Source organism: Dendrobium catenatum, unplaced genomic scaffold (assembly GCF_001605985.2).
Source record: "Dendrobium catenatum unplaced genomic scaffold, ASM160598v2 fragScaff_scaffold_768, whole genome shotgun sequence".
NCBI classification, from domain to species: Eukaryota; Viridiplantae; Streptophyta; class Magnoliopsida; order Asparagales; family Orchidaceae; genus Dendrobium; species Dendrobium catenatum.
The window spans coordinates 3,855-18,544 of record NW_021319230.1 but is presented as its reverse complement, the minus strand read 5'-3'; the positions used below and the strand labels follow the sequence as shown (position 1 = coordinate 18,544).

At 40.9% G+C, this 14,690-nt stretch overlaps 1 protein-coding gene across 1 annotated transcript; it reads left to right on the top strand.

The window, feature by feature from the left end:
- Positions 1–6,475: 6,475 nt before the first annotated feature.
- Positions 6,476–6,913, top strand: LOC110095264 (ring-infected erythrocyte surface antigen-like). The gene has a single exon (XM_020820719.1). The coding sequence runs from the start codon at positions 6,476–6,478 to the stop codon at positions 6,911–6,913; it is 438 nt and encodes a 145-aa protein (XP_020676378.1).
- The last annotated feature ends 7,777 nt before the right edge of the window (positions 6,914–14,690 follow it).

The following is a 14,690-nucleotide window of genomic DNA, read 5'->3' as shown; positions in this document are numbered from 1 at the left end:
TAAAATCCCGCAGCTCTACCGGCTCATTCTCCTCTCTCCGGAAGCCCCCGTCATTTCTCCTCTCTTCCCTATCGCTGCCTCCTGTTTCTCGCCGAGCTAGACACATAAAGAAAGAGAGAGAAAGAGAGAGATAGCCTCCTTACCTTGTCTTCTTCCTCAAGCACTGAACCCCAGCTCCCGCCGACTTTGCTCCTCCGGCGTCCCTTCCCTGTCAGATCGAAGGCTCCGACCTTTCGATCGGAACCAGCGATGGGAGTCGCTCGCTGTGACGGTAACTTTCTCCCTTTCACGCGGCTTCTCCGGCCCCTTCATTGGCGTTCGACTCCGCTCCTTTGACGACTTCTAGTTTGGATCGGAAGTTACATATTTTGATCCGGAAGCAAAGAAGCAGAGCTCCCTTTTTTTTTTGATCCTTTTCGTGCGTGTTGCTTTGGCTCACGACGAACTCCTTTCCTGTTCCAATCGAAGTTACGACATTGAACGGAGACAAAACGGGAGCTCGCGCTGTAGTGAAGGTAGTTTCTCCCATTCGCTTCTCGGTTTGATTCCCCGTGAAACGCAGAGAAGAGAGGGAAGAAAGATTAAGATATAATTATAATTTTTTTTATTATTATAATTATTAGATTAAATAATTATAATCTAATTTGAAATATTTTTTTAATTATAATTAGTTTTAATTTAGAAATAAATTTTAATATCATACTTTAATTATTATTTAATATATTATTATTATAATATTATCAAAATTATTTAATGTGTGTTAGTTATAACTAAAATGAATATAATATTATTTTAAATAATTTTAATAAGTTATCTTTTTTTTAATTAATTATAGTTAATTATGGTTAATTAAATATAATTTATAATTAATTTCTAAAATTTAAGTATTATTAATTATACAATAAATTATAATTGATTATAGTTAATTTATAAATTATTGATAATTTAAGTCACTTAATTATAATTACATATACATTAAATATAAATAATTATAATAAATATAATTAATTAGACATTATTTTAGAATTATTATAAAAAGTAATCCCTCCTCTCTCTTCCTCAGCGTTCGTATCGGACCAGAAAACCGCCCCAAAGCAGCCTTTTGGTGCGCGTGGTGGGAGGAACCACCGGTGCGACACCTAGACGAGGTAGGCGAGTGACCCTCGTTCCATGTCCAACCAACGACAGCCCCGGTGAGGTATGAAGATTTCTAAACTCAAACTCTGCCTCTGTGCGAACCGAAAACTGCCCCATGCAGCCTTTGGTGCGCGTGGTGGGATGGACCCGGTGCAGCACCTACGGCTAGGCGGGGTCGCTTATAAGTACCCCGGGCGGGGAGAAATCAACTGCCTTAAAAAAATACTTTCAAATAAAAATGCTTTTTAAAACCCCAAGCACGCCTTTGGTGAGCGTGTGGAGAAAAAAAAAAATACAACCGTCGCGGTGTCTCACAACACCAACCTGTGCACGTCTTTGGTGGCGTGGCGGGTAGGCGGCTCTTGGTTTTTTCCCCTGTACGGGGGAGATGCTGGGAGGCTGCCGAAATGTGGATTGAAAATACCAAGAGGACTGAACAATTTGGGACTTGGACTTGATTGAACTCAAGCAAACTTGGTGAAGAGGACAATTGAACTCGGACATTGTACTTTGAAACAAAATGAAACTATAAAGATATTTGGACCTAAAATCAAACTTGAATCCGACTCTGACTTGATTATAACTTACAAGTGAACATAAAAGACTTGGACAATTATCAAGGAATTAACTTGAGCTTAATGTGGACTTCAACATGATGACAAGAGACCCACACAAAATGCTGGACAATAAAGAACATGTGAACTTAAAACAAAGACTTGATTTGAACAACAAATCTGGGACTCAAGTTTGGATAGGGATTTGAACAAAATGCACTTAAAATTGATATGACATGAATAATTTGGACTCAAGTTCAAATGAACATGACCATGTTTGGGACATTGAACATGAATACAAGCAAGAACTTGCCAACTTTTGACAGTGAAGAAGACTCATTTTGGGCTTGGTTTTAAGCTCAAGTCAGAACTGGGTTTTGAATTAATGATTTAGATCTTAACCCAAACTAAAGTCTAATGTTTGGAAGTGAAAGCCATATATCATAACAACGATGAAATCAAAGATAAGTAAGTGAAGAAAGATTAAGTCTTCAAGAGATATATAAACAAGGAATGCTGAGGTGGAATTATCTCGAATTGTTCAAGCAAATCAATCTACATACAAACAATCATGCCTATTTGTTACAAAAATAAGACCCAAATGCAGTTGAACGTATTGATCCTTACAGGCAATGGGGCTTATGCTAAATGGAACTTCAAAGTTGATTAGTTGGTATGCATTATGGTAAGTTGAAACAAATAGGAGACTCATCACATACAAGTAATGGCATTTACAAACAGATGAAGAGAGGTCTCTTTCATATAGAAGTTTAGTCAAAGGTGACAACAGACGAGATGCAGTGAATGTCAAAACCACCTCATAATAACATCAATCAAAAGCATTGATTCCCTACGATCAAAAGAGTTGAATCCAAACACACAAAGCATATGAGAGGCATAAGCAAATGTATCAAATCTCAGTAAGCTATGGTGATTAGCATGCGATAATTGCATAAATGTGCTCACAATCAATATGTTGGGAGAAATAGATGATAGATGCGAGCTCTTACAAGTCAACATAGGAAATCTCTTTCATATGCAAAGCACCTATAAACTATTTTAGCAAGGATATTGTGGCATCTCTACACCTAACAACCATCCAATGGAGGACAGATACACTCAAGTGGTATGTAATTAAGGTTGTGATATCACTACAATTGAGGTCGGCTCACTTGTAGACAAACACAACTATTCCCTGGGAACTATGATGATCGACGAAATTATTTATGGATAATATTAGTGATTATGTAGTAAGTGCAACAAATCCCCTATTGATACAAGTACATCTGTTCTCTGCGAGCAAAATATATAAGGCTACGACGAATCCAAATTCCTGCAACCTATCGCAGGAAGCTTTTCATGTATGTAAAGTGTTTACAAGCAAAGGTGAATGTCATGTAATAAATGCAGGCATCTACAAGCAAAAAGCAAGAGATTCGTCAGTGCACTACAATCTACCTGCGCAAATCATGCGAGTAGTGCACGACAGTCTACCTGTACGAAGCAGCAAATAACGGAATCTAGAAGCTGTTACAAGACGCCACCTGATCTGCAACCTCCGTACAAGCAGACAGAAGGCGTCTACAAATGATTTCAAATTACCCCCACGTGTACTATAGTTCGTATACACATAGGTACACTAAAAGGGGTAAAAGAAATTATAAAACTCGTATGGGCCCCGGTGAGCGTGTTATTGGTACACACGTGACATCTAGGAATGCTGCGCGGGTTATCAAATTTTAAACCCGACCCTCCTTAGCAAGAAAAAAGAAGTCGACAGGGTTTAATTATAAAATGCTCCCAAACCCGCATGGGCCCCAGCGAGCGTGTTATTGGTACACACGTGATGTCTAGGGATGCTGCGCGGGTCAACAAGTGAATTCAAATTCGAACCCGATCCTTCTATACGGATCAATAGGAGTCGACAGGGTTCGAACCATTAAGCAAATATGTGGCCGTAGCGACCAGAATATTTGTTTTAATATATTCATATTAGGCCTTCAAAGCTTAAAATAAAAAAAAATTCACTCTCAAATGCATAAAGCCTACAAAATCTGATCCTCTATCGATAATTCGATAGAGTCAACATTATTCAATCAATAAAAGAGAAATGAACCCAAACACCCTGATGATGACCGTGTTGATTGCATATCTCAACTAGAGGGGTTCATTTCAAATAATCCAAAGCTCCACTCAAATACCCATAAAATCCAAAACTCCATAAAAATTCTAGAAGTCGAAAATAAAAAAATACAAAAATCTCAAAAATATTTAAAATTGAAATTATCCATCCAAACTTAAAGAAAAATCCATCCACCCTTCGCAACAGTTTGCATGGGTGGACAAATTAAAAATTACTTCAACTCACAAAGAGCCAAATGCCTAGTCAAAAATATCACTAGGATCCATTCTCAAACACTCTTCTGCCAGTAAGGACCTGGTACGTGTCCTCTAACCCGCAATTTTGCCGCCAAATGGCACTGCAGGTAAACGATTATGACCCGAGGCCCTCTAAACCGAGTGGTTTTGCCGCCAAATGGCACCACGAAATACAAGTTATGGCCAGCACTGTTACATTCCTTATTGGCATCAAATCCTTAAAATATGAATCAATAGGATATGATCGATAGGGCACAAAGCCCTCTGTCAGCTAAGGTGGATTTAAAATTGTCCCTTTAGACAAAAATTCAACCCCGGTCTACAAGGTCCCCTTGGACGAAGCAACCCATGGCTTCTGACAAGGATCCTTATGTCAGGTTGGGTCGACTACCTCCTCTAACAAAGTAGACCAGGGACCACGATGGCCCGGGACGACAGAATCATGGGATCTTGATCGGGTCTATCATCCATTCCCCCACCATCCGCTTTAAGTGCAAGATGGTGAAATTTCTATTTTAAATATCAAAATTTTCAAACATCCAAACTCTTCCCAAATTTCAACGAATTTTCGAATTCTCAAATTCTCCAACCATTCCAAATACCCATTGCTGCTACTATATGCTAGATACCATGTATTTCTACGTATCTGATTGACGACTAGCCTTAATCGAAAGTTCTCTCTTGTGATCGAGAGGGGTAATTAACTATAGGGGCTTGCGCCTATAGGAAACCAGAACTCATATCATAAAGTCCTCACAAAATGAGGGCAAAATCTCTTGGTATTGTCTTATCTACAAACCCATCTGCCTTCCAAAATTTACCCCGGAACTAATTTCGTTAAAACTTCCTCGTCGAATAAATAGAAAAGCGGTGGGGAGGCCGGGGCTGAATTTTCGGTGCCCACAGATTTCTAGCGACTCCACTCGGGTTTGGTTTCTCTTTCCATCTTTGGCTAGTCGTCTCAGTGCTATAGTAGCAGCTATACCAAATTATACTCAAAGTTCTGAGTCTTTCAAAATGATCATTCAAGGAATTGAATATTTGAATCTTCTAAAGAATGATCGTTCAAAAAAATTTCCATTGAGATAATTTGTTTAGCAATATTTTAGATTTATATTATTTGAACTGCTCGCTAATATTATCTTCTCTTATTTTTGTGTTATGTGCAAGTCTCTGCATTTTAAAAGTGTGGGGTGATGTATCAGATTCTGATTACTAACCCTTACCTTTCATTTATGCAGCTGGATCTACAGAACACGCCAATGACCGTCCAGTTGGGACGAGGAGCCAGGATTCAGCTGGCTAATGCTATTATTGAGACCGGAAACACTGGAGCTACCATCCAGTTTGGTAGCGTTGACTTCCCAGCGATTGCTGCAAGGAATGCCGTCATTCATGCGAATGGTAGGAATGTTGAGAAGTCTGCTTGAAGACTCAATGCTGATAAAGCTGTCACCCGTCGTGTGCATCTGCCAGCACAACGACCTGTTGCTGAAAATCCTCGTGGGAGGGTTTCTGTATTTGAAAGACTTTCTCAAACTGAGGCCCCATCAACCAAGAGGATTGTGGCTGACGGAAGAATCTCAGTGGTGACTGCCAACACCACTACTTTGCCGACCAGGTTATCTACGCCTGGAGAGTATAATGCCGAAGCCTCCTCATTTGGAGGGAGGCCTACGAGAAGACAAAGGAGAAAGATGAATGCTGAACTCCGAGCTCAGCAACAACAACTCCCTGTTCACCCTTCCAATCTGCCAGCCCAGGTGCCTGAAGCCAATGTTCCTACCCGGAACAAGTTTTCTGATTTAAAATGGGTGAAGAGGAATAGCTCCACTGGTGAGCTAAAGAAGTCCTTTTGGGAGCAACGACGTGAAGCTCCAATCCCTCCAAAAAGAAAAGAGCCTGGAACTCTGTCCGCGTGAGTATATAGAGTATTGAAGATAGTGAAAGATAAAGGTCTGAAGAAGAAGTTTCAATGGCCTTTAGTGATCGAGACCAGAAGAACCCCGCCAAGGGAGCGTCTGTCCTTTGCTGCAGAAAGAAGAGAAAGAAAGTATATCCCATGCGGTGAACATCAGGGTGTGACACCTGAACCATATGTTTAGGGATCCACCACTGAAAGGTCCCGGTGGAAAGGAAAACAAGTTTGGAGGCCAAAGCCTCGAAGAAATGAGAAAGAAAGAAGAAAAGGGAAGATTGATCTGGGCGTGACATCTGGTGAGGCTTCCCGGAGATCCGCCCCAGTTTGCAAATAACGTCAGAAGTGGGACACAAAAAGGACCCATAATGACATTCCTCCAGATGGTAGACACCTTGGAGAATCCTCCAAGGGATCCCGTCGCCCTCCATCCCCTCCAAAGGAAGAGACTAACTTCGATCGCAGCCCAGTGATCGAAGAAGTCCCCATGCCTAATCAAGAACCGGAAATCCAATGGCGTCTCTGCTCGGAGATTCGAGTACTGGAAGAAAATATAGATGATCAAAATATAAAAGAAGAAGAATACCTCGAAGGGGGTGAAAATATTGAAGAAAATATGGAAGAAAATATCAAGGAATATATGGAGGAAAACCTGGAAGAAGGGTTAGAAGAAATAAATAACGCCATGGATATGGAAGTTGTCTATATGGTGACATATATAGACATTGATGATGGCGCCAATTATGATGATAATGAAGATGAAGAGCGTTGGCAACAGCCACCCAGGCAAGTATACCGTCGTCGTCGTAGAGAAGGGTCCACCATTGGCAGAAGTCATCATTCTCAAGAAGAAGAAGAAGAAGTGGAAGAAATAGATGAAAATCCTTCTGATGCCAAAAATGTCACACTCGCTGAAATGCGGTGACAAATGAGGCGGCAAATGAGAGCCAAAGATAGGAAAATCTCTCAGTTAAATGAGAAGATGACTGAGATGATGGTTCAAATGGGGTCGATGATGCAGAGAAATGCTGCTATTGGTTCCATGCCTAATCCTCCTGCTGACCCTCAAAACTTTCAAGTGCCACGAGGATCAGGAGTACAGGGAGCTCCTGAAGGTGGTCACGAAGTCAATAACATTACTCGCCAACCCACTCCGCAGAATATTGCAAGTACTTTCGAACCTGTGACTGCTGCACAGTTAGAAGGAATTATAGCTATTGACCAAGCAAAAAAGTTGGTGGGCAAATATCGTCCGTATCCTGCTGAATATGACCAAGTACCATATCCAAAATGGTATTTTGTACCAAAATTCAATACTTTCAACGGTACTAACAATCCCCGACAGCACCTGGCACAATTTAAAGCCACCTGCGGAAACACAAGAGGCAGTGACGCCCTACTCTTCCGACAATTCGTCAGGAGTTTGACAGCAACTGTTTTTGAATGGTATGCTGAACTGTCGAATGATTCTGTGAAGACCTTCGCAGAATTGGAAAATATATTCGTGAAGAGGTTTGCTAGTGCAACTGAGACGATCAAGATCGCTGATCTCGCTCTGGATAAAAGAAAAAGAGAAGAATCAGTGACTAAATACATCACTCACTGGTAAAATCTGAGCATGAAATGTGAGCAGCAGTTAGAAGAAGAGCATGCCGTACAGTTGTTAATGGGCAACATTGATGACAAGATGCAACCCTTCCTGTGTATGACTACAATAAACACATTTCAAGACTTGCTAGACAGAGTGGCTAAGTTTGAGAAATTAAACTTATCAAGATAAAAAAAATCACTCTGATAAGCCCAAGAAGGCTAAGGCTCCAGGTGCTAGAAGGGGTGATGTCGACTCTACATTCTTCTCTAGAGCTGATAAAGAAAGGCAGGTGATCTATAATGTAGATAAGAGCAAACAATCAATGCAGTATGAAGAAAAGCCCAAAAGGTGTACAATCCTCACCCCCAACCAAAGCTGATACTCGAGGGCAACGATAAGCCACGAACTTATCAAGGTGGTGGAGAACGCTCGAGACAGGCAATAGGGACTGGTGATAGAATGTTCCAATCCCTCAAAGATAAAATGAACAAAGAATATTCATTCAAGAGGGAGAGTGTCACCAAATTATTTCGATAAGCATTGAAAACGGGTTTAGAACTGCCTGAATGCAAGAGACCCGAAGAGTCGAAGCACAGTGGTGACCCAAATTATTGCCCATACCATCGAGTACTCAGCCATCCTATTTAAGATTGCTATATCTTCAAGGATTGGCTTGAAAGAAAATATCAAAAGGGGGAAATCACATTGTCCGACAATGTATTGTCTCATCCTAGAAAGGAATCAACTCGGGTGGTCACGTCCTCTTCCGTACTCCTGACTGAAGAAAGAAGAAATAAAATGAAGCCAGCTCAAGAAGAACAGTGGGAGACTGCGGTCTCTAAGAAAACTGTGAAAATGTTGAAGCAGCATGAAGGAGTTTCAGGTGTAAAGTGGAAGTCTTCTATTGAGCCAATGATAGATTTAATGGCACTGCCGGTGGTACGATCTTCTACTTCAAAACAGTTTTCCAACCAAGTTGGTTCTTCAAAAACTAGAAAGAAGAAATCATCCAAGAAGAAGACCAAGTTGAAAAAGCCCAAGGAGAAGATGATTGCAACTCAGAGGGTTATCGACAGTTTGGATGAATACTACCAGACTGTGAGGAAACCTATCAAGCTTGCTGACTTCATGGCAGAGCTTAAAATTGATGAAGTTGAAGAAGATGATGAGAATTATCTTCCAACAGAAGTATGTCGGGTCATCTCGGTGACACCAAGTACCTTGACAAAAGAAGAATACACCAAAAAAGTACCATCTGAGTCATGTATGATGGTGTTGCCAATGAATTACAGTTTAGAGGAGGATTTGTATTTTCCAGAGGAAGATGGGTCGAACCCTGACATAGCATCGCAGATGGGACGCATAAACCTGGGTGGTGACTCTAAATGAACAGATGAATTCCTAGAAGCAACAATGGCTGACTCAGGAAAAAATATACCGTCAAATGAGTTTGAGTCGGAGAAGGTTGCCCAGGTGCAGTTGAGAAGTGGCAAGGTATTGCAGCCTCCACCAAAGAAAGGGGCTCCTAACAAAGATAAGGGAAAAGAGATAATTATCAATGACGACATTATCCTTGAAGATCCCAAGAAAAAGAATAATTCAGCCACCGGGGTGGATTATAATGTCTTATCCCATCTGAGGAAAATACCTGCACAACTCAGCATATATGATGCCTTAGTAATGTCTAAAGACCTTAGGGAGACTCTGATTCAGACTCTCAAAGATCCCGAAAGATACGAGGCATATTTTACTGAACGTAATTTGACTGAGGTTCTACAAGCTCGTAATGAGCCGTTTATTACTTTCTCCGAAGAAGACATGATGCTTGTGACTGCAGATCATAACCGTCATTTGTATGTTACTGCATAAAGTGATGGGATGATGATTAGTCGAATCTTAATCGATCCAGGATCATCTATAAATCTAATGAGCTTGAAAGCACTAAGATCACTATGCCTCAATGTGGAGCATCTTGGGTCAGATGAGCTAATGGTGCATAGATTTAATGAAAAGGGGCAGAAGACCCTAGGATCATTTACACTCTCCCTCACATTTGGAGAGCTTCATACATATGCTAAATTCCATGTGATTGATGCAGATACTGCCTTTAAAGCATTCCTTGGCCGCCCTTGGATGCATGAGTACAACATCGTCCCATCAACACTACACCAATGTATGAAGTACCTCAGGGATGGAGAAGAATTCAGAATCTCTGGTGACATTCAACCCTTTGCAGTCCATGAAGTGAAGATATATGAATATGCAAAGTATTTCATTCCAAAGAAGTTGAAGCCATCAAGCTCTCTTGAGGTACAAGCATCAGAACCAGAGACTGCAAAGCAACCTAAGCCAGAAATCAAGAAGAAATAGGTGGGGAGAAAGAAGGCAATGCCGACTCTTCTTAAGGTATCAACCATCCCGAAAGAAAGGAAATACATACCTCATTTAGGGAGTGACACAGATGAAAGTGATGCCACCCATACAAAATCCAAGAGGATACGTCGGTCAACAACCAAAAAGAGTATGGAGGTTGAATACTCAAATGATGATTATAACTATGATTCTATCTACATGAACACAGTGCAGGAAGTGTTCTCTAGAAGAATAGACAGCCTGTCAATCTCAGATAGTATACTCATAGTCACACGCGTTCCCTTGCAACACTTCAAAGAAGTCACTCCACGAGAAGTGCATTGTGTTGAAGAGCTTGTGACATTTTATGTACCTCCCCTAAAAGAAAAAGGTGGACCAGCGAGTATATTTTATTCGATCGGGAAACTTGAAGAGGAGATAAATCAAGATTGGTTTCGTACACTCATTGATTCCAAAGAATTAGTACCTACGAGGTTTCCCAGGTACAATACCAGAAATATTCAAAGGATGTTGCGAAAGCAAGGTAAAACCCGTTCATCCAAACATCAAGTTCGTTTCTGCTTGAGCCTCTGGTATCGAAGAAATCCCCACTCAATAAAGAAGAAGCATATTTTTGCGAAAAATGGGCTAGGTTTTATTATACGAAAATATCCCAAAAATGAGATTTGCCAAGCAATTACAAGCGGGGAAATTAAATCCGAGGATGATGGTGATGAGGAGGTGTACAAAGTTGATGATTATGATGATCAACCAGTTGAGGCTATACCTGCACTAGAAGAGCTTAAAGATGTGGACAGGCAGCCACTATGGATGAATTAAAAGAAGTCAACTTGGGAACTGAGGAAGACCCTTGCCCAACCTTCATTAGTTCTCTCCTACCCGAAGAACATATTGAAGAAATAAAAGAGCTTCTCTGTGAATTCAGGGACTTCTTTGCCTGGACATAAGCTGAGATGCCCGACTTATCCCCTGATGTAGCAGTTCACGGATTGGCCATCAAATCAGATGCAGCACCTATCAAACAAGCTTCGAGAAGGATGAGATTGAAGATTGAAGAACAGGTGATCGCAGAAACAAAGAAACTCATAGAGGTAGATTTTATCCGAGAAGAAAAGTATACCGATTGGATTGCCAATATCATCCCAATGAAGAAGAAGAATATGGAGATTCATATCTGTATTGACTTCCGGGATCTTAATAAGGCTTGCCCAAAAGATGATTTTCCACTCCCTGTATCTGAACTCCTGGTGGACAAATTGGCCAACTACGATATATTCTTCTTCATGGATGGATCATCAGGCTACAATCAAATCAAAATGGCACATGAGGATGAAAAACATACATCGTTCAGAACGCCCATTAGCATATTCTGTTATACGGTCATGCCCTTCGGCCTGAAAAATGCTGGTGCCACCTATCAACGGGCGATGACACATATATTTGATGAGTTGATACATCAAAAGGTTGAGTGCTATGTGAATGACCTTGTTGTCAAGAGCATGGATCGAAGAAATCACCTAGATGACTTGAGAATTGTATTTGAGAGAATCAGAAAGTTTGATCTGAAGATGAATCCTCTCAAATGTGCCTTTGGGGTCTCCTCCGGCAAATTCTTGGGGTATGTTGTTCGTCATCGAGGTATAGAAATCGACCCCAACAAAATTAAGGCAATCACGGAGATGCCACCACCAAGGAACCTTCGACAGCTTCGCTCGCTACAAGAATAACTGACTTTCATTCAGAGATTTATATAAAATCTATCGGGTAGGTGCCAGTCATTTTCAAAGCTAATGAAGAAAGATGTTCGTTTCAAATGGGATGCAGAATGTCAAGAGGCATTTGACAGCATCAAAAGATATTTGTTGAATCCATCCATTCTCGCAGCGCCAATTTCGGGGAAGCCTCTTATACTGTATACGGCTGTACTAGAAGAGTCCCTCGGAGCACTATTGGCCCAGCACAATGAAGACGGAAAAGAAAACAAGCTCTACTACATCAGTCGGAGGTTGATCGGAGCAGAAAGCCATTACTCTCATATTAAAAAGCATTGCCTGACGCTGATTTTTGCAGTTCAGAAACTCTGCCACTACATGTTATCTCACAAAATCACGCTAATATCAAAGATCGATTCGCTGAAGTTCTTGATGACAAGACCAATGTTGACAGGTCGTTTGTCTAGGTGGGCAGTACTATTACTACAGTTTGATATCACATACATACCACAAAAGGCGGTAAAAGGTCAAGCATTGGCAGACTTTCTCGCTGCACATCCAATCCCAGCAGACTCTCCACTCAACGATGATTTGCCCGATGAGCAAATATTGCAGGTCGAGGAGAATGAAAGGCTACCATTATGGGAAATGTACTTCGACGGGGCATCGTCGATTATACCTGTCCGACCTCCAAATATTACAAGAGCTCGAGCCGGCATCGGTCTCATTTTCGTAGCACCTGAGAGAGGCATAATGAGATTTCATTCAGTTTGATTGAACCTCGTACCAACAATGAAGCCGAGTATGAAGCTCTATTATCAGGGCTGGAAATTGCGATCGATGTCAGAATCCAACATCTCCAAATCTTCGGTGATTCTTAGCTCGTGATAAATTAGGTCCTGGGTATCTACAAAGTTGGCAAAGTCGAATTGGCCCATTACCACCGGCGAGCCCTTGAGCTTTTGAAGCAAGTATCAAATATCAAAATGGCTCGAGTTCCTCGAGGACAGAATGCTAAAGCAGATTGTCTGACCAAATTGGCCAAAGAAATGATGAACATCAACGAGGAGAGGCCTATATTCATAGGAGTTTACACTCGAAGGGTCTTAGAGCCCGCTCTATTACAATTCCCGATGGCAGAAGAAATACTAGATTCAGGCCAGCAAGATAAAATCCCAGTTGACCCTCAACCTCTCCATCAAATCATTATGGAAAATTATCCAGAAGGATATCATACGGCCAAGAGATGTAAAGCTAGTCAAGATTCAGAATTATGGTGGCATTATTTAGATATTGAAGTCGAAAATGATTGGAGACAGCCATTCTTTAACTACTTCAAAGAAAATAAACTTCCGATAGAAAAGTCTATGGCCGCACAAATCCGAAAAAGGGCGTTGCGATATGCATTTGTCAATGACATGTTGTACAGACGAGCATTTGATCAAATGTGGCTAAGGTGCCTAGGGACTAGGGAAACTGATAAAGTAGTAGCAGAAATCCATGAAGGACTTTGTGGATCACATCAGTCAGGTTCAAAGATGGCTACTAAAATCAAAAGGATGGGTTACTATTGGCCAACCATGGTCAGAGACTGTATTGATCATGCCAAGAGGTGCCACGAGTGTCAAATCCACTGTGATGTTATACATCAACCGCCAAATCCACTATACCCAACAATAGCGTCCTGGCCATTTGAATGCTGGGGTACTGACATAATTGGGCTAATAGATCTGCCATCATCAGCGGGGCACCGCTTTATTCTGGCAGCAACAGACTACTTTTCAAAGTGGGCAGAAGCGGCTCCATTCGGAGAGGTCACATCCAAGCATGTGATCAACTTTTTCACCCACAATGTTGTCTACAGATTTGGTGTGCCACGCTGAATAATCTCAAACAACGGTACTGCATTCAAGAGTACAAAAATCTATAAGTTCATTGATCGACACAAAATCGATTGGCGATATTCATCCTCACCAAGAACAAAAGAGAGTGGCATACAAAGATGGCTGAAACGCTATGGGCATATCATACAACGTACAAAATGCCAACCAAATCCACTTCTTACTCGCTAGTGTTTGGTGTTGAAGCCGTATTACCATTGGAGATTAAACTACCATCACTCCGGGTAGCAATTCAGAATGATCTCACCCAAGAACAAAACGACCGCCTCAGAATGGAGGAGCTCGACACACTCGATGAACGCATGTGACAAGCCCAACAAAACTTGGAAATTTATCGAGGAAGAATGGCAAAGTCCTTTGATCGAATGGTGCGACCTAGATCATTTCAGGAAGGGGAATTAGTCCTGGTACTGAGAAGGCCAATCATCCCACATCGAAAAATCGGTGGCAAATTCGTATCCAATTGGGAAGGCCCCTTCGTCATCGAGAAGGTGTACCAAGGAGAAGCATATCAGTTGATCGATCTGAACGGTCAGAGGCCTATGCCACCTATCAACGGTTGACATTTAAAGAAATATCATGCATGAGAATTCTACAACTAATGTATTTTGTGATAAACAAAGTTTTATGTACATAGTTATCAGAGCATGCATATATTTATATTTTAAAATTCTCTTGTATAGAAAGAACGCATTTCAAAATCCCCCATTAGACTGGGGGCATTTAAAATATTTATTTGGGTCGACATCGAGCTGCGTGCCGAGATCCCCAAATAAATATTAAAAATCTTAAAGATAAAAAGCCTATCCAAAATATCCCTGCGAGATAGGGGCATTTTAAATATTCATTTGGGTTGACATCGTGCTATATGTCGAGATCCCCAAATGAATATTTAAAATCTTGAAATTTCAAATTTATTCCACTTTAAAATGTCCCTGCGAGACAGGGGGCATTTTAAATATTTATTCGGGTCGACATCGCGCTGCATGCCGAGATCTTTGAATAAACCTTAAAAATTATAAATTCAAATATTCTTTTGTGCTAAAGAAAACAAATATGCATTTTTCAAAATATATGCAGGTAATTTATCAAAAGATCGAGACAACACCTTCTACAACAAACCAA

Excerpts from the sequence above, each read along its gene's own strand:
- LOC110095264 (XM_020820719.1), top strand. The coding sequence starts at position 6,476 with ATGCCTAATCAAGAACCGGAAATCCAATGGCGTCTCTGCTCGGAGATT.